Consider the following 21,020-nt stretch of genomic DNA (forward strand, 5'->3'; position numbering starts at 1 on the left):
ACTCATTTGTCTATATCTCAGTTCAGAAGCCTAATATTAAAATGTGATGTTCGACAAACTTGTAGATTATTGTTTTTCCAACAATTATCACCAAGGAATCTAACTCTTATATTTACGGCGTAAAAGTGTTAGTACTACCTACTCATACTAAACGATCGGATTTTTCGATCGTTTAGTATGAGTAGGTGTTACTAGCGCTCTCACATCATATATATGAGAGTTAGAATATGGCGTCCTTGGTGATAATTGTAGGAAAAACACTTATCTACAAGTTTGCCGAACACCTCATTTCAATATTATGCTTCTGAACTGAGCTATGGATAAATGAGTCAAATGATTGCCAGGTGATCGAAAACATTCAGGATATGATTGCCGATCAAAAGTATCTTTTTTCATGTGTTTGTAAAGTTTACTTTCCCCGTACTAGAAAATTAAAATTCCCATTTAAATCTTCAAGTCGAATGCGGACTAGCTTTGACGATTTTTATTTTATTTTTCAGGCTTTCAGTCGGGTCCATTTGCAACTATTTGGATAGAGACGGCTAACATTTGAAGACTTCCTGAAGTCAGCATTGGGAGCAATACACAAAATGAACTGAGCAAAGATTATGAAGTTTGGTGAAATATGTACATCTGCCGTGTAAATGAAAATAACGATAGAATTGATGTTAATGCTTTAATGTTTCACTTAGATCTTGATTTTTAAAATTGTAAATAGCTGTTGAACGAATTGACAAATACCTACACATAAACTTTTTTCATTATAATAAAAAATAAGAGGTTTTGTGCATTCGTATTTTTGCATATCGGCACGACCTATTGCCCAGCCGTCAAAAGGTGATATTAAAATATCTCTTTGAAATTAACCCTTATGTGGCCGACAGGGTACCCGGGTATCCAGCGCCCATTTAAAAATCACGGTGTAGAAAAAAGCAAAAAAAATTGTCGGACGCATAACGGTTAATCTTAGGTATCGAAATAAAGTTTAAAAAAAAAAAACAAGGACACGTTTAGAACTTCCAGTGAGCTGATCGCTCTTTGAAGGAAGCACGACACTACACGGGAAAAAATTCGTTGCCGGATCCATGACTAAAATGTTATGAAATCATAAAACTTGTCGCTTCATGATATTGTAACCACAAGTCATGATATCGTGACGTTAACAACGATTATCATGAATAATAATAACTGATTCCATCAACAATAGCCATGGCCGTCAAAAGCATTATGAAAAAAATAAGCTCGTTTTCATAAATTAAATACCATAAAGTTGAGTCATGGTAGCATGGCTCTGAGTCATAAAACTATGACGCTGAGTCATCTCAACCAGACGCTGAGTCGTATAAACATAACGCAGAGTCATAAAATCATGAATCACAACAAACGAATTTGGGCACTGTAAGCGTTACGCAAACCCTCGCGCAGAATCACCTACGCCATTTTTGTCACTTCTGTCAAGGCGCCTTTTGTGAGCGGCAGTGTTTTCCGGTGAGATTTTTTTTTGGTTTTCGAAAAAGTGTAGTGAATTGTTCTTACTTAAATAGTAGTAAACTATATAGTTATTGAACTACATTCCAGAAGTTGAAAGTGGAAAAACTCCATATTCCGGCACAAAACTCCGGCCAGCTTCATCAGCAGCAGAACAATCAAGCTCACGCACAATTCCGGCACAAAATTTTGGCTAAATGCATGACGTAATCTATGGACGCCCCCTATGTCTATGGACCATTTTACGAGACGGTTCAGAACAACTGATTTCAGAATGAAAATTTGATAGTATGGAGCCAGGTCATTTTGACAGATCTCACACGAGCAAGAAAAGGTCGGCAAACTGCAAGAAAATTGTTCGTCTCTTTCTTGCATGTGTGTGATCTGTCAAAATGACCTGGCTAATGTCAAACATTTCGAGGTTAGGTTTCGTGGTGTAATGAAGAATAGACTTGCGTGGTGTAATGAAGAATAGACTTTGTTTTTTTTTCAGCCAAACAAGACAAAAGAAATCTCAAAAAGTGCAGCCAAATGACAAATACCAGAATCATGAAAAATACTTCAATATTCAGGAACCTTGTTCATCATTTCAGAGTGCGTGCTTCATGATAACATGACCTTAAATGCCACTTTGCACCAATTAATCCGATAGTATAAATTACAAATACTAGAATCATGCATACTGCTTATGTTTTTATAACATTAGGTAATAAATTTAGAACATGCTCTATGATAACATGACCAGTACTACGATTTTTCGCAAATCGATCCAGTACCATAAATGACAAATACTTGCACCATGAGTAATGCTCAAGCTTTCATAAATTTAGTTCATAGTAGGTAGGTAGGTAAGTCGGTTCATATTATCATGAAGTACGTACTCAATACTTCATGATAATATGAACCGACTTACCAAATTTCGCTAATAAAACTGGAACCATAAATGACAACTACTAGTTCTATGAATACCGCTTCTGGTTTTATGAATCTAGTTAATAGTTCTGGTATTCGTGGGCATGATATCATGACTTAACTTACAAATTTTTGTCAATAAATATGAAAAACGTAACGCCAAGGTGACGTTACGGCAACATGAGTCATGAAAGTATGACCTTTTTTGTGGTGTATATTTATAACACATTTTACGCGAAATCATGACTCATTTAGCAGGTTTCAAGCAGCGGATTTTTTCCCGTGTAGACAACGGACTAGCATGTAACGCCCAGTGGCACAGCCGAAAAGTTTTCCTGGCAGCTGCGGCGGGAATCGAACCCACGCTCCTTAGCACGATGCGACTAAGTGATTAGTGACACTACCCGCTCGACCACCGAAGCCACACAAAGTTTTAAAAATCTGAAAAAAAAACCTTGGCTTAGAAAAAGGTACGTTTTTGTATAAAAAATAAACATCAATAGGTAAAATATTCAAAAACTGAAGACTCAATTGGCATAAAATGCTTTTAGACAATTTCTTAAATTTCTGTTAATAGATCGTCTGAGAAACAGGCTGCGTCCCAGTTGGAACGTAATACCAGAATAAAGAAGAACACATTAACATTTTTTATTAAATAGTATAACGCGTTATCATACCGTTTTTTATACGATTTTTTTTAAATATTTTTAAATGTGTTTTTTACCAATGTATAGCTATTGACAGATGTTATTCGTTATATACCTACCATGGCACACACATAATACTTACATACCATGACATTATTGGCTACTTCTTGCTTCGGCGAAGTATTTTGAATTACACAGCTCTAGGGGAACAAAGCCCAAAATGCCAAGATGGGGTAAAATGGCTCAACTCATAAAATCATTCCTGGATGGGACTTGATCATTACTAGGTGAATGGTGTCAAGATATGTTTGCATCGAACATTCTTCTAGAAGCTAGGCCACCAAACCCACGAAAAATCTTTTGATTTCCCAATGATTGGCAACTTCCGGTTTTTTGTGCTTGCAATTAAGGTTTTCTGGTGATTTTATTCCCAGCCAAGTGTTTCCAACCAGATTGAGGCATACATGGAGGCGCATGGTTGTTGATGTCTACGCTTTCCATGTTAGGGGTCATTCAAATATGACGACCATCGTTTTGCGGGGGGGGGGGGTAACACTCCATTTATTGAATATACAAAAAAAAAGCGAGACAGAAGGCGGAAAAGTAGTTGGAAATGCACGAAAACTGATGTAATTTTTGAATGTTTTCATGAAATGGCATCTTACCCCATGGTAGATGGTCTTTTTGCACCACTTTCGTTTTACGTATCAGTTTTTAAAATCGCTAAAAATCGATGAAAATGCAATAGTTTAGTGAATAGTTTTGCTGAAGTATCGAGAAAATATTGTCTAGTTGCTGTTACCACTTTGAAAGCCTAACAAATGAGGCTAATTATCATTGAAAACGATGAAAGTTTAAAAAATGGCATCTTATCCCACTTGACCCTACATAAATTTTCTTTTATCGCTGCGCCAACACTCATTCACCGAGTTTCATCTGTGCGTAAATCAAATTACGGAAATGGGGATAAAATGGGATTGAAAAACCGTTCAAGTGGAAGTCCTCACCACATGTTACATCTTCTGATACCGATAGCGCGCACAGTGCACTGCAAAATGTCGTCCGAATCAAACGCACTTTCAGTGGAAGCTCTGGACCAGGAATTTGAGAGCATTGTTCAGGCTATTGGAAGTATGGAACTTTCGGATTGTGAAATCTACAAAGTGTTTGCTCCTTTGAGGTGGCATCTATTTCGACGGAAATGGGTGAAACGACTCAAGCTGGTGGCAGTTGTGGTTGTCGTCGCGTTGGCCGTGTACCACATTCCGTTTCTAAATTGGAATGCCTCTGCTGTTGGAAGGCTCGCGATGATAAAGGTGTTGCCATATTGGGACTGGAGACCACTTTATAAGGAACGATGTCTTCTTAAAGATTTCCCCGGTGTTGTGCAGAAGCAAAGTGTGACTCAACGGCCATTTGCACTTCCCTTGGATGACTGTGCAGTATGCGAAAGCATTGGTGAGCCTTTGAGTGATGTGATATCTTGATAGATACAGTTCATGTTTCAATTTATTATAATTGTATATTATAGATTTCATACCGAAACGTAAAGCAGTTACTTACGACTATTTGAATGAACATCACTTGTTGAGAAGTTTACCTGTTATCATTTCCGATTCGCATGATACGTGGAACAAAACTGCTTGGGAAAACTTGACCGGTTTCATTGAATCAATTGAGCCTTTGCTGTTGGCCAGACCTTGTAATGTGCAAACCAATTTGATATTTGGCATTTATTCTTCTAAAACATCTGAAAACACAATGGCTGATCTTTACGACATGCTTCTGAATGTTCGCAAAAACGAGTCGTGGTTCCTGCACTTCCGGAATTGTGAGCTGAAAACGGTCAAACGAACACGCCTGCTGTTTGAGAAGCCCTATTTTTACCCAGCCCACTTGGAGATGCCGTACACAACCTGGATCTTGATGTCCAACAGTTATCGAACAACAGCATCGAAGGAGTTGAATTTGGATGGGCTTATTGTACTAAGGCAGCTTAAAGGAGTAATTCGTGTTACCCTGAAGGCTAAAGCAAAGTGCGACCAAGTTTGTAGCGACCTTGTGGCGGATGTCGGCGAAGGACAGTCATTGATTTATTCTACCAAACTGTGGATGACGGAATATCTGCCAACAAATTCAAGCGATACATCGATAAGCTTCGTTACGGAGACCTACGAAAGGTGAGTTGACAATACTCATAACGAAGAAAATATACATCATGTCCTCAACAATATTCAAAAAAAAAATTGAATTATTTGTCTGAGAAACCACATCTGCCCGTTAGTATGGGACAAAAATCATATGGGACCAAAATGGAATCCGAAAAGTAAACTGGAACGAGATTTTTGTTAATCCAATAGAATTTCGTAGGGTTGTTTCCTACATTAGCTACCGCTTAAAGCCTGTATCCGCAATAATCGGGACACAGAAATACAGCTGTAACTCTGCAATAGATACATTAAAATTGCCCAATTTCGACCTAATAACATCTTAAGATGTGCTCATTTCACCGACAAAATTTCATGTGCATCGGTGCAGTACTTTTTGTTGTAGCAATGAAGATATTGTAGAATGTGCGCCATTGAGTTCTGTACAGCCCCTAGTTTTGCTTGCCAGCTCTGCAACTTTTGAATTTGGCAAAGGAAATGGCTGAAATTTTGAACACAAACCTCTCAATCTGAATTCGTTGCGTAGGCAAAATTTCAAAAAAAAATGATGCACTATCAACAATTTTATAGTCAAAACATGTATTGGGACTGAACGTGATTTTAGCCCCTCAGACAGCAATTAATCAGCACCCTTTATTGTTTCGATTGTACTATTGAAAGTTCTGTACCAATAATCTTCAAATTTTGCAGGCATAATATACACATAATCAACTACCTTCTGTGAAAATTTCATGGAAATTGGTAGAGAAATTCAAAAGTTATGATTAAGCAAACATCGCACATGAAAAACACGAAAAATATTCACTAACACTCACCCCTTTCAACACCAGTAGCTTTCAAACCGATTGATCAAAGTTGATGAAATTTTGCAAGAAAATGTCTACTTGTAATGTGATACTTACAACTACTAACAAAATTTCATAAGTATCATCACAGAACTTTGAACTGTAGCGTGGAAGAACCATCTACTATGCGAATAAAAATTGGTCATGATTGTACAAAATGCTTAAAAACACGTCTGATTGTTTTTCATCCACAGTTAAAAGTAATGCATCGATTTTCATGAAATTTTGCACACATAATAAACATGCACCAAAGAGTTGTCAGTTAATTATTTGGCCAATTTTACCGATTCATTATAGAGCTATAGCCGTGCTTCTGTGTCCCGATTATTGCGGATACAGGCTTTACACCACTGAAATAAATCCAAAGTTTCCATAAATAATTGATTTTTGAGCAATTAAAAACGTCAAAAATGCAATGAATAAATCAACTGTTGCAATAAAAAAGCCATTTTTCCAACCAAATAACTTTGAATTTTCCATAAATAAATCCGGTTTTTCCATAATAAATTAGAAAATTCACAATAAAAATATCGAAAAAGCAATAAATAATTCAAAAAATGCAATAAAAAATTACGAAATTACGCATGAAAAACAAATGCAGAGAAGTATGAGACAGTGAAATGCTGAATCGCACTTATATGGCTGAAACGACTGAAAAGCTTGCGTAACTATGATTGCAATTTACCGAGCAATTGCTTGCTGTCCGGGCTTACACCGGGCAAATTCTTGGATCTGTGGTTTGCCTACAACTGAATCGATTAAGTTGCGGTGCATCGGATATCGGAAACTTCGACGGCCTTCTGCCGCCTCAGTTCCTCAATCCTACATATTTTTTTGGCTCAAAATGCATTTACGTTTATTGCTAGTTTTTTGACATTTATTGATAATTTATTTATTTGTTTATTGCACTTTTTGAATTTTTTATTGCTTTCCGATATTTTTTTATTGTGAGTTTTCTAATTTATTATGGAAAAATCGAACTTATTTATGGAAAATTCGAAGTTTTCTGGTGGGAAAATTGGCTTTTTTTTATTTCTACAGTTGAATTATTCATTGCATTTTTGGCGTTTTTGATTGCTCAAACATCAATTATTTATGGAAACGTTTGATTTATTTATGCATTTTTTATTTGTTTATGAAACTTCTGTTATTTATTACTGCTTACACCTGTGTTTCTTCACATGGACTTTTGGAATTATTTATGAAGAATAATCACTTTCTTATGAGTTGTTTATATTTTAGCCTTTTGTATAAACATTAGTCATTACGCCAATATAAGGGAAGTACGGGGGGAGCAACACTGGTTTTGCCAAGCCAAAAAACCTCAAAAAACCAAAAAAGTCGCTAAATCCCGCAAAAGTTCTGCGGGTTTTACCGGATTTTTTCCACTTTTTTCGACTTTTTTTGGATTTTTCGGCTTGGCTAAACTAGTGTCGCTTTCCCGGGTTATTCCGTCTTTTTCGGCTTTTTTGGGGTTTATTGGCTTGGAAAAACTAGTGTCGCTTCCCCTGGCGAAGTATTTTTAAACATGTAGAAAGCAATCATTTTTGTATCAATTGGGGTTTTAAATTGTGAAAAATGTATCGATTTTTAAATTTTATACGAAAGAGCACCTTTTTCTGAGCCACTATGATTTTTTTCAGATTTTTAGAACTTTATTTTGGTACCTAAAATCAATTTCAAAGAGATTTTTTGAAATCACCTTTTGACAGCTAGGCTACTATTTGACAGCTCCGCTCAGTACAAACTGCGACGAGGGGTGATTCGATAAATCGCTCCCATACAAACTTTAAATTGATTTTTAAATAGGTTCCTGGGCACCAAAATTCATGAAAATTTGGATTTCGGTTCAATTTTACATGCAGATTTAGAATATCGAATTATCTCAACACCGTTAAACAAGCCAATTGCCATTCATAGCGTGGGACGTAAGTTTTTTGTATTGCTATTTTATGGACAAATAAATCACTCAGGAAAAAAAACTCTGTAGAACGTCTTTAGAAAATAAAATTATTGGTAAAATTCACTATTCTTGGGTACGCAGCCTTGGTTAATCACAAAGAGAAAATCTAAGCGATCTGGAAGATTCTGGAGAGCATGCCCATTGTCAAGGTATACTGAAAAAGGGATAATGAAGTTTTTGACGACAATCTTATCAGCAGGAGGATTTTCAGTAGCTTACATATTACAGTTCCGAAAACACTGGTAAGATATCAACCTCCCAAAATCAAATGTTGTTATGTTGTACGTAAGAATGTAATGTAACCTTACTAGTCGAGGACTTCCATAATGTGCGAACCTCAAAATTGTATAGTATCAGTATGAAATATATAAAAAAATAAGCGAATATGTTAATGAGTGATGACATACGCCTTTCTCAAGTAACACACGATAAACAAATGAAAGCCCCTCTACAGCTCAACAGACTCAATATGTTTGATAAGTCGTATTAGAGTAATATTTTCAGTCTTACTTCCAATACTTGTTTTGCTTAAGTTCTGTCGAAACATAATATGTTTCATTTGTTCTTATGAAGTCATATGGAGGGTTTCTCCAGTATGTATGCAAACATGTGTAACATGATGACATGTTCAGTATGTTTCATAAGTCATATCCCAAGTAACACACTTGTCACCGTAGAGTCACGGCGGCGCAGGTTTTTGTTGCGCAGACGTTACTGTGACTTACTTCTAGCAAGTAAGTATTTATTTAATAGAAGTACAGGGGATACTCAAAATAACTGGGACAGGTAAAATTTTTACTTTTCAAAAAATGTTCAACTCGCTGTAACTTTTCAAAAAATGCATCAAATATTCTCAATTTTTTACTGTAAGTTCAGCAACTAGTTGTGTATCAGTAGTCCAATTTTGGAAAAGATCGGACCATTTGTCCACGGAGATATAAAGGTTCTAGAAAAAGGTAAAATTATCCGATAGCCAGCTTTGAGCTGTTATATCTCCGGATTCAACGAACCGAATGCAATGAAATTTTGACCATTATTGACTTGTATAATGAGCTATGAAAAACCTTTGACTTAACTTAAAAATCTTAACACGGAAGAAAATTATAACGATTAGATTATTTTACTAATAAAACACCAAATTATCCAACATCGTTTCAAAATTCAAGATGCAAATTATAGTTCAATTAATTTCCCTTTAAATGACTTACATATAAATGTGTTTTGAAGGAAAGGTACAACATAGCCGCTAATAAATTGAGAAAGTAATGGGATGCATATTAGAAATTGAGGAATTTACTAAAAAATCGTGAAATAAATGAAATCGTAATAAGTTTTTCTCTTGTTAAAAATTTCAAGTTAAGTTAAACGTTTTTAAGAGTTCATCATATAAGTCATGAATGGTCAAAATTTCATTGCAATCAGTTCATTGAATCCGGAGATATAACAGCTCAAAGTTGGCTATCGAATAATTATACCCTTTTCAAGAATCTTTATATCTTCGTGAAGAATAGCCCGATCTTTTCCAAATTTGGACCACTGATCCACAACTAGTTGATAAACTTACAGTAAAAATTTGAGAATTTTTGATGCCCTTTTCAAGAAGTTACAGGGAGTTGAACATTTTTCGAAAAGTGAAAATTTTACCTGTCCCAGTTATTTTGAGTATCCCCTGTAAGTCACATTGACTTCTGCGCAACAAAAACCTGCGCCACCGTGACTTTTCTGCGACAAGCGTGTTACTTGGGATATGAGTAACATTTTCAGTCTGCCTTTCAATACTTGTTTTCGATGAAGTTTTGGTTAAACATAATATGTTTTGTTTGTTTACATTAAGTCATATTGATGTTTTTTCAATAAGTAAACAAACATATGTAACATAAACTAAAGTCATTATTTTTAACTCGGCTATGTTACACTACCGATCATAAAAATGTCAATATGATGTTCAATATGTAATAAATTAAGAATAAAAACTATACTTTTATCGTGCCAATGCTCTACAATTTTGATTGTATTAATTAATAAAATTTCAATTGGCTCGACGGCATAGATCAATTTTTTCATCCTGGAAAAACTAGTAGTGTACCATTTTTCTAGATGGAAATTCTTATCGACTTTCACCGCATTTTTTTTTATGAAAAATAATTACCCATTTTACGAATCGACAACAATGTTAATAATGATATTGATTTTCACGAGGTAGTGACACTACCTCCTGTCAAATTTTCGTTTATAAAATCAGCCCAAGAATGTGAAATACATTTTCTTCTTCTTCTGACGTTGTCAACACTGGACCAAAGCCTGCTTCTCAGCTTAGTGTTAGTCTACGAGCACTTCCACAGTTATTTATTTAGAGCTTCCTCTGCCAATGTCAATTTTGCATGTGTATGTCACTTTAAAATTTCTTCATTCGTATCCATATAAATTGTGATGGCTATATGTATGACATTGTAAAAAGAATATTCTCAATTTACATTTACAAATTTTCCAGATTGGTAAGCATTAAGCTAATTTCTAATCATATCTCGAATCATTTAGCATGCCGAGTACAAGTATGCCATTCATTTTTTCATTAATACTTTTAATATTTATAAAATATCCAGTCAAATATCCCATTTTTATCCATGATGTATGATTTTCTTGCAGGAATTAGAAATATTATTTAGGAAAACAAAGCACTTTAGGTTACACATGCTCAAGTAAAACGATGGTTTTAATTTGTTTTATTTTATTATCCTTCAAAGATACGTGTTTATAAGGCGCATTAAATTTATCGAAGTACAAATGCCTATTTCACCAGAAAAAATGACTCGCACCACAATTTTCGGTCATAGAAAGCTGAAATAATATCGCAAGCCATATTTTGCACTTGAATAGTTTTTTTTTGACATTCTGAAACATAGTTGAATACGGTTATGCAACAAACAAACGTGCAACAAAAGAAGACGTGTAGTTTGATTATTGAAAGTTGTTAGAATTATGTACTGTAAAACATACTAAGAAACATTATTAAGTATGCTTTGATTCATATAGAACATGATTATAACATCTGAAATATGTTGCCGAGGCTCCACCTTCTGCGCTTTTTCGGTCATACATCTGTCTGGAAAACGGTTTTATTGTTATGAACCAAAACACAGTAACTGGTTATGTTGGAGTCGAAATAATTCCTAAAGAACATGGTGTGTAACTTGGGTGTCATTCGTTGGTTTTATGAGTGAATGCCGTTTTCAAAACTAAATTAATAAACATCCAAAAATAAGAATTGAGATGATCAATTGTAATAATAGTTCTAAATTCAACTACCAAAGAATAAACATGATTAAATGAAACTAAGTTTTATAATAATTCAACTATAAGCACTTATGACCTTCAAATGGGCGTAACTGAAGAATTTGACCACCATTATTTTTGAAATTCAGTTTAGGGGTGTACAATAACTATATAAATGAATAAACTAACGTTCATGTTTTTCATTGTATATTGCTCTGGCTATAAAAGTCAATAAAGCCAAAAACGTCCGTATTCTACAGGTTCAAGAATACTTCCCTAATATTGGCGTAATGGCTATTTTTAATACAAAATGCAGTCAATATTACTGCATAGTATCAAATTGTAGGATTGTTTATGATACTTTTTATTACTTGGGGCTTAAAAGCCTGCTTCTGTTATGAAATGTGATGGTTTTCTATAGAAATCCTGATTTTTAGGGGCTAGGCCCTTTCAAAGGGCGTAACTCAAATTTGTGTTTCATGATTTTTTTTTTAAAAGTTTGTCCAGAGGTGTAGGAATGATAAAGAAAGAAAATGGCATTTCAGGTTTTGATGGTATATTTTTTTTTTGATAATAACGGAAAAAGAAGCACCGTGTTACTTACCTTCCATCTCAAGTTGGTTTTCTACGCAGCACGGTTTACCTTGGTAAAAAAAACCTTTCATCACGGCGTCTTTATGTATTTACTGTTGAGCCCGGCTCGTCGCATTACATCTTCCATAGCCATGTTGAAGAGTAGGCATGTGAGCCCATCACCTTGTCGCAGTCCCGGGCGAGATTCGAATGTACTGGATAGTTCACCCGAAACTCTTACCCGCTGTGCTTTAAGAACAGACTTGTTAGAATCTCAAAATGGCCGCCACAATGGCCGACTTTGGCACCTACTCACGATTTCGAGGGTACAAATCTCTTCGTAACCAAAACCAACGCACCTGATCTTCTTATTTTAAGCTTATTACAAGTGAGCAAGAACAGAATAATAAAATGCTTTGTTGTGTCAAGCTTGTTTCTTGAGATTTGTGCGTTTATTGTTTGGATGCACTGTTGAAGCGGGATGCCAAGAAGTTTGTCCTTAATCAGTCTAGTCAGCTTCCCAGGAAAGACGTTTTCGTCCATGAATATCCATAGCTCTGTGCGGTCGATACTGTGTGATGCGTTGGGATCTGATTATTTTTTTTTGATTTTCTGGAATTCTTGAGGATCTGCCTGGTCATCTGCTGCATTGGCGTAGTCATTCGCTCCGTTGTCGTGGTATCGTGTACATACGTTCTCCACGCCATTCAGGTGCTCATCGTACTGCTGCTTCCACCTTTCGATCACCTCACGTTCGTCCGTCAAGAGGCCTCTGTCCTTATCCCTGCGTCAGTGAAGAGAATTGTCAGACAAGAGAGACACAAACAAGCAACAAAGAAGGAGCGGCGATTACTCATTATCCCAACTGGTAACAGATAATGACATGATCTCGAATTTTTTTTTGTTGCAGACAAAACGGAAGCTAAATTTCTTGCGTACTTTTCAACTCGTGAATAATCAATTATTACCAACCCAAAATCGAAACTTTTTGGTGATACATCTTCAGCAGCGTTGCAGTGTTTACCGACTCGCAGTTTCTACACGAAAATCACAATGCACGGCTTAAAAATATCTAAATTCGTGTTACACGATCTTTATCCTATTCTATTCAAGCTGGGACAAACTTATGTCGCATTGGGTGGATTGTCGCAACAATTTCAAGTTGAGACATTGTCATTATTGTTGCGCGATGGTTGAATTTTGATTCAGTGCCCTGCATATTTCGGCTCACGGCATGAAGCCGTTGGGGGATGCGTTGAGCTTCTGGTAAAACTTCCGTGTTCCAGCAGTTCCATTTCTTCGCACTCCGCTTCTTCCAGGCAGCACTTTTTTACCCACAAGAGGCGTGTCTGCTATTTCCGCTTCTGTTTATAACGTTCCACGTTCTGCCGGGTTCCTTGCTGCAGCATTACTGCAGGTGCCATGTTCTTTTCCTTCAAATTCGCTCGGTACTTTTCGTCGAATCACTCGTTTCGGTGAGTCCTCGCGTACGTGACGCGATACTGCTATCGGCTGCGTCGTTTATGGCTGCTTTTACTGTTCCCCTGCAGTCCTCTAGAAAGGTCACATCGAGTTCCCCCTCGTCTGGCAACGCTGCCTCGTTATTCTGCACGTATGCGGTGGCGATATCCGGTTGATTCAGACGTTCTAGCTGGTACCGTATCGATCGCCGGTACCGTACATTGTTGATGACGGAAAGTTTTGGGCGCAGTTTAACCATCAGTGCAGTGGTCGGAGTCGATGTTGGCGCCACGATAATGTCGGTCCTGACGTCGATAATGTCGGAGAAGTGCCGTCCGTCAATCAGAACGTGGTCGATCTGCGATTCCATTTCCTGTGGTGATCTCCAGGTGTAACGATAAGGGTGGCTCTGTTGGAAAAAGGTGCTACGTATGGCCATAATTTTGGAGGCTGCGAAATTAATAAGTCGTAGGCCGTTTTCGATCGTCAGCTGGTGGGCGCTGAACTTTCCAATCGTCGGTCTAAATTCCTCTTCCTGGCATACCTGAGCGTTTAGGTCTCCTTTGATGATCTTGACACAGTGGCTTGGGCAGCGATCGTACTCGCGTTCGAGCGACCTTGTCATCATCAGTGTTTCCGGAGTGAGGGCTGTGTACGTTTATTATGCTGAAGTTGAAGAACCGATTACGCGTCTCTGCATGTCGCCCATCACGATAAAAGCTTTTCCCAGCTCACATGTGTTGCCGCAACTATGGTAGATGGTATGATTATCTGTAAACGCTCACACCATCGGTCCTGTCCTGTCCTGTTCAGGAGGCGCGCAGCGCTACGATGCCGAACCCCAGTTCTTCAGTAGATCGGCGAGTATGCCAATCAAGTTGAGATATCGGCAGTTCCACGTACCGAGTTTCCAGTCGCAAGTCCTTTTTGTTCGCTGGGGTCTTTGCTGTTGGTCTCGGTTCGTATTATTCTGTTGCTGATTTTCCATTACAATGAGTTTTAACGTGAATATATAACGAAGCCACACCTTGAATTTTCAAGAGCACAAAGCTGAGGAATCAAAAGACGGATTACGCTGAAAAGTTGATCGATTAGTGACCTGCTGGTGATGACCAATCGATCAACTTTTCAGCACAAACCAACCCTTGGTTCTTTAGATTTGCGCTTTTGAAAATTCGAAGTGTGGCTTCGTTATATATTCACCTTAATGGCTGGCTCGTAGGGCCTGACACCAACTATCTACTTTTCGAAGGACCATAGTGTATAGTTGAGTTCTGAATCTTTCCCTGGCACTCGAACGTTGATCAGCTGCCCCGTAGATGGGGATCAGTCGCTGCTGTGAGCCACTCCTCCTGGAGAACAGACCACCCCCCCCCCCCGTTTGCAGAAGAACCCCTCCCCCTTCTCTGTCAGCCTACGACCAGAGTTGCCACCAGAGTTGTTTACCCGGTCTTCCCTAAGGTTTCTCAAAGCCTGGCCGGTGCCACGGAGAACAGCACACACCAGACGTAAGATTTTGGGCCTTCAAGAGAGCCTCAGCTGGTAATTTACAGTGCATAATAACGCATCTGTACTTGAACCATTGTGAACGCTGCTCAGTGCTCAGCTACTACTGTGTCAGGCTGTTAAGGGGCCGTTCATAAACCACGTAGACTTTTTGGGGGGAGGGGGGGGGGGGGGGTCTGACCAAAGTCTACGCTCCATACAAATTTCAAAATTTTTGTATGGACAAAAGTCTACGAGGGGGGAGGGGGGGGTCTAAGATGGCCAAATTTTGGTCTACGTGGTTTATGAACAGCCCCTAATGAGTGGCGGTGGATAATCCCAACATTTCGGATCCATACTGCGTATCCACCGAAAATGGCAATTGGATTGTGAATGGGTCCATAATGGCGACAATATGGACGACGGGCAAATACCCATTCCAGGAGTTGGTGTAAAGTCTAATGAGGATTTTGTAGTCATGAAAGACGACCTTCTTCTGTAGTTGTGCTACCTCGGTGGTCAATAGAGCAGTTTGCGCAGATGCTGAACTGTATGAAGACAGACCTGTCTGTAGTGGGTTATAAAAATAGCGAAGTATTTTGGAAAAATATAAATAATATATATTCTAAAGAGTATTTTAATCATGATTTATTAATGTCACGCAATTCCTCTTTGACCGTTCACAAATGTTGAGCAAAATAATGCCGATATCTCCACGCGTATCATTGTTCGTGGACCGGGAGGGGAAATTCTACTTCACACGCTAGCGAGGCGTGGCAAACAGGCAGTGTTGTGAAACTCATGCTCACGAGTAAACAATACTCACTCACCTTACTCATTTGCGAGTAATGCTCACGCTGTGAGTTACTCGCGTATGAGTATACTCACGCGTGAGTAATAACGTCATACTCTCGCGTGAGTATTACTCACAAGTGAGTAATACTCACGCGAGAGTATGACGTCATTACTCACGCGTGAGTTACTCATTTTACTCACGGTGAGTTTAGTGAGTAAGTTATTTTTGTTGGTTTGAAATGATGTTTTCGTTTGTTCTGTACTGCAATGGTGATTATTTATACAGGGTGTTAGGTTCCTGAGTGCAAACTTTTTAAAGGGTGATAGAGGACCATAAATGGTGAAAAAAATTGTTCTACGCATATGGCCAAATCTCAACCGTTACGTAGTTATTGAACTTCCCATGTTTTTGACTCTTATTGCCTTAACTGACAATAACTTGAAAATGGTCAAACTTTTCGAAGTTTGTTTACCCTTATTCGAAAGATTATTGAATTTTCTATCAAATGGCATCTTTGAATCGATTGGTTTAGTTAAATAGCTAAGTTTTCTAGAGCAAAATAGCTGAAAATAGTGTATTTTTATTGGTTTTTGTCAATTATCTTTGAAACATGCGTAATAAATTAAAATTCTTTCTTCGACAAAGTTGTGGTCCCTGTTACACTCTACAATTGACACCAAACGTCTAGCTCTTATCATTTTCTTGCAATTTTGATTTAAATGTGCGGCACAATGCGCAAAAAAGTACATTCCATGACAGTTGCAAATTTATGATCTGAAATGCGATGTTAAAATCGAAATTGGAACAAAACGATAAGAGATAAAAGTTTGATGTCAAAGAACGAATTGTAGAGTGGAGCATGGGCCACAACTTTGCCGAAGAATGAATTTTGATTTACTACGCAGTTTTCAAAGATAATTGACAAAAATGATTTAAAACACACTACTTTTGAGCTATTTGCTTTAGAAAACTTAGTTATTTAACTAAACCAATCGATTCCAAGATGCCATTTGATAGAAAATTCAATAATCTTTCGAATATGGGTCAAAAAACTTCGATAAGTTTAACCATTTTTATGTTAAAGCCAGTTAAGGCAGTAAGAGTCAAACACATGGGAAGTTCAATAACTACGTAACGGTTAAGATTTAACCATATGCGTAGAACAATTTTTTGCTCTATTTATGGTCCTCTAACACCCTTTAAAAAGTTTGCACTCAGGAACCTAACACCCTGTATACAAGGCATAGTTTTCGAGGAAAGGTGGATCTGCTCGAGAGCTTTGGCACCATTGGCTAAAAACTCTTATTGTTTACCTACGCATGCAAAGTAATATCATCAATTAGGAAATCTCTATATTTCACCACACTTTGTCAAGGGTATAACTTTTTTCGCATACGTCGGGTCACTTTACGGTATTCAATAAAGATGTTTGGCATATATTTACCTACCTTCAAATTAAAAATGGTAGGGTCAATTACAGCATCTCCTAGGTCCAAACATTTAAAACTTTTCTTTTCTGCATACATTTGATCGTTTTTTCCCATATGGCTAGTTTCTATTACTGTGCAAAAAGATAGGGCATATAATGGACAAATAGTGGTTTCGCTTTAAAATTACTTGAGTAGGCAAGTAAGGAAAAAAAGTTTTACACTGGTAACGGCTCCCTTGTAAATCAAAAAGAGCTGTAGTTTTTTCTGCGCGGAGAAATAGTCCGTTCTATTATTCCGTAAGGAAATGTAACGTTTTTCCTCATACTAAACACTTGATCAGTTTGTAATTTAAAATTTACAAAAAATAGTAAATTTACTTGAGTACTCAACTTTCGAACATGAAACTTACACACTAAACGCATCCAGCAAAGCAAAAACCAGCAAAATGAATAGTTGATTTTTAAGCAATTTTTTGCTAGAATCCGGTACAACTTTGTGCCATATCAGCACAAATTGCTGGATGTTTCATAAAAAAAAGTGCTTAGACTTGATAGAATTGAAACAAAACTTTATTGGAACTTATGGGTGACAAAAGGAACAAATTGCCAGGGCCCGTAGCGTAGTGGCTACACATTCACTTCATAAGTGGATGGTCATGGGTTCGATCCCGGCACTTGCAATTTTTCGTCAGTTGCTCTTCCCCCCGAGAGCAGCTGGCACCTGACCCTCTTCAGAGCATGCTCCAACGGACCCGGACACCTGGATCGGAATCCAGTTCGATCTAGTAGAATTATAATAGAATACATTTAGGAGCTGTACAAAGTGTAAGTACACCGTGTCCAATAAGTTCTCATACAAAATACAAATTTGTAATATATAATTTTATTTCACATCTGTGATACATATTTTCAAAATGAATACATGTATTGAAGGGCCACATAATACTGATTATATAAAGCATACGGATTAGAATAACTTTATTTTCTATTTGTTTTTATAAGCCTAGCAGTACAGTTCCGTTTTCTGGAATCCGTTTGCTCCGGCACGCAAGAATAATGTTCGAAAAGTTTCTGGATAAATAGAGTCCATAAGGTTAAATTTTGAGCTTTTATCCCAAGTATTGTACCAAATGGATATACTAAGGCTGAAACAATACAATTTTGGTGATTATATGGTGAGAAATTTGCTAGTAAGCTCCACTTGAGGTGATTCTCTTGAAAATGATCGTCATATTAAAGATAAACATCATAATACGTCAATTTTGGTCAAAATTTAACACAATAGGAATACAAGTACGTTTTGAAGTGTGAATGGTGTGAATCAACAAGATGAGATACAACCATGCTTCTTTAACACAACAAATCTTATCAAAACAGGTAAATGGACATTTTTGTTTAATTCATGTTTTATTTTGTACAAAATAAAATGGCTTCATTCTCCACTAATACAGAGTCTCATATTTTTTCTCGTTTGGTCATAGTTACTACTAGCTATGGCGAGGACAGGCACCTAATTTGTTTCAACTTTAAACCGTTACTCGTTAAAATGTGATGAAACACCAAAGAAATGGCGTGCGTGCCAGCTGAAATGGGTTTACGACACATAAGCGATCAGCACAGAAGGATAAAGGACAGTTAATTCCAAAACATATGCTGCATTTGGTCAATGTTAGTTAGCCTTTCAATAAATAAATTTACTTTGAAAATACTAATTACAGATGTGAAAATAATTCAATTTGATTTTGTATGAGAACTTTTTGGACACGGTGTACAGCTTCCAATTGGAATCGCTCACGCAGTGCCCTGGTGGACAAAAGAGTTGTAAATTAGGTAAAGTGATTGAAGAATGGAAAAAAGGGAACAAATTCCTAAGGAATCCCATGAGCTTTTTCAAGTCTTAGTTTTTTTTTTCATATAAAGTTGGACCACTAATTATATGAGCCTCGGACCTAAAAAGAAAAAAAAAACTGCCGAGCAAATTGCTACCAGTAACATGGCCAGTAATCACACCCAGGTAACCAATTAGCAGCTAAAATGGCATTAATTCAGCACTATATGCGCCTTTGCAGCAGGTCTGCTGCTATCGAACTGTCAAATCCAAGGTCAAATCGGCTATCAATCGAGCACACCACACGATTCTGTAAAATTACTTTTTCTTAATTGCTATCTCTGCCAACCCCCTGAAGAAAGCGTTAGTTCTTGAAGGCGGCTCGAACGGGCTCGTTTACGAAATTTCAGCCTGCCTTTCAATCTGCTACGTGCGGAAGCGAACTTTGTCGTACGAATTATCGTGCATTTGAGAAACGATCGTTTCCACATTTGTTCAATGCGTTTAGTGTTCTTTATTAAATTTACAAGACGCACAAGCATGCAAATATATTTCGTTCATTTAAAACAACGCTGAACTCAATTATATGTGAATGTCACGCCTGCACTAACAGAAAAAAAAATCACTGTTTTCAGCTTAATGCAACCGCCCATTCAAATCAGCACCACGTCCTGCACCAAATTTTTGGCTTCACGCCAGTTATATGTGGATGACAGCCATTTCAGGGGATTGATCTCTGTCTACAAGAGGTTTGAGTTCAAACAAAAGCCCTCACGTTGAGTTGTTGGGCTTAAAGGGGACCTCTTCAGGACCGCCCTTAACGGAGCGCTTAGAACTACCAGTAAGATACAATTCACTAGAATAAAAAAAAAAAAACAATAGAATTATTGACAAGCAACCTTGTCTACTGATTCAAAACATTCGCCCCAATAAAACATACCATTTTAATGTTTGATAGGATTCCAAGCCTTTAGATAAATTTTAGATTACCGTATGAATGAGTAAAGCATACTCGTGAGTGAGTATCTGCACGTCAATACTCACGAGTGAGTGTGAGTTGTACAGCGCTTACTCAAATGTGAGTAATACTCACGGTGAGTTTAAGGTGTACTGCTCATACTCACTCGTGAGTTTGACTAGTTGTGTGAGTACTCGCTCATTTCGCAACACTGCAAACAGGTACGAAAATGTATTTGTTCGTTGCGTCATTCGCTAGTATAAAACTAGCACGATGCGGAGGGCACGATTCATTCGATTGGCGAAATTCGGCACGCGAGCATCGGTCGAGAGGAACCGAACAGCAGCAGCAAGCGAGTGGTCCGGCTGCGCATCCAACAACGTGCCCGGTGTCGAGCTGGCATTGTGTAGCTATAAGACAGGCACACCAGCGAAGGGAGGCTCATTCAGTCGGCGACATTCAGCGAGCGCGGATCGGCAGCAGAAAGCAGCGACAGCAACACAAGCGTGAGCGGAACACCATCGGAACGAGCGTGTGGTCTCGTGAGCGTAGCAACCAGCATACCGTGTAGTCGGTCACCGAGGCGAGCATTCTACTCGCACGTTTGCTGGCGGTGGTGAGACACCAGAACACCGATTCGAGCGAAAGGCCTCGATAGTTTAACAGTGCTCACTCATCGGGTTCCTGGTCGCACCCTTCGACGTCGAGCCATGTTGAATTACGACACTGTCTGGGCAAAATCTGGTGGTATTAACCGGTTACATACTTCAATGCCTGGGCCGTAGAATGGTAAAGCCGTTTCACGAACCAGTGGAGTCAGGTCCTGCTAGAGACACTGGTCATGCTCGCTGTCGATGTGGCTAATGTCGGTATAAAAATATCTTTATGCGGCGAAGCGGCGTGGAGTCGATCACTGACGTGACTTTATGTAGTCCTGGCTTTACAAGTAGTTCGAACTGCATAGTAGACGATGTCTACTGCAACAATAGCAGGAACGGGTATAGGAAGAGGCGGTTAGCTTAAGGCCAAGTCCTCGTAGGTGGAAGACATCATACATCGATGAAGGGGTATTAAGAGAGGCGCTCCGCCGTGAGTGAAACCTACTTGGTGACGATGACGAGCTGGTAGCGGACGGAGTTCTGAATCTGACCTTAAAAGGAGCTTGCAGTAGCCCCTCTCTGAAGCAATGCATTC

The 21,020-nt window shown here is 38.1% G+C and overlaps 1 protein-coding gene across 1 annotated transcript; it reads left to right on the forward strand.

The window, feature by feature from the left end:
* The first annotated feature begins 3,756 nt into the window (after positions 1–3,756).
* On the forward strand, positions 3,757–5,427 carry LOC109403282 (uncharacterized). Its single transcript, XM_019676087.3, has 2 exons — positions 3,757–4,505; positions 4,579–5,427. The coding sequence occupies exons 1-2, from the start codon at positions 3,869–3,871 to the stop codon at positions 5,229–5,231; spliced, it is 1,290 nt and encodes a 429-aa protein (XP_019531632.3). The 5' UTR covers positions 3,757–3,868; the 3' UTR covers positions 5,232–5,427.
* Positions 5,428–21,020: the final 15,593 nt, after the last annotated feature.

Source organism: Aedes albopictus, chromosome 3, assembly GCF_035046485.1.
Source record: "Aedes albopictus strain Foshan chromosome 3, AalbF5, whole genome shotgun sequence".
Classification (NCBI taxonomy): domain Eukaryota; kingdom Metazoa; phylum Arthropoda; class Insecta; order Diptera; family Culicidae; genus Aedes; species Aedes albopictus.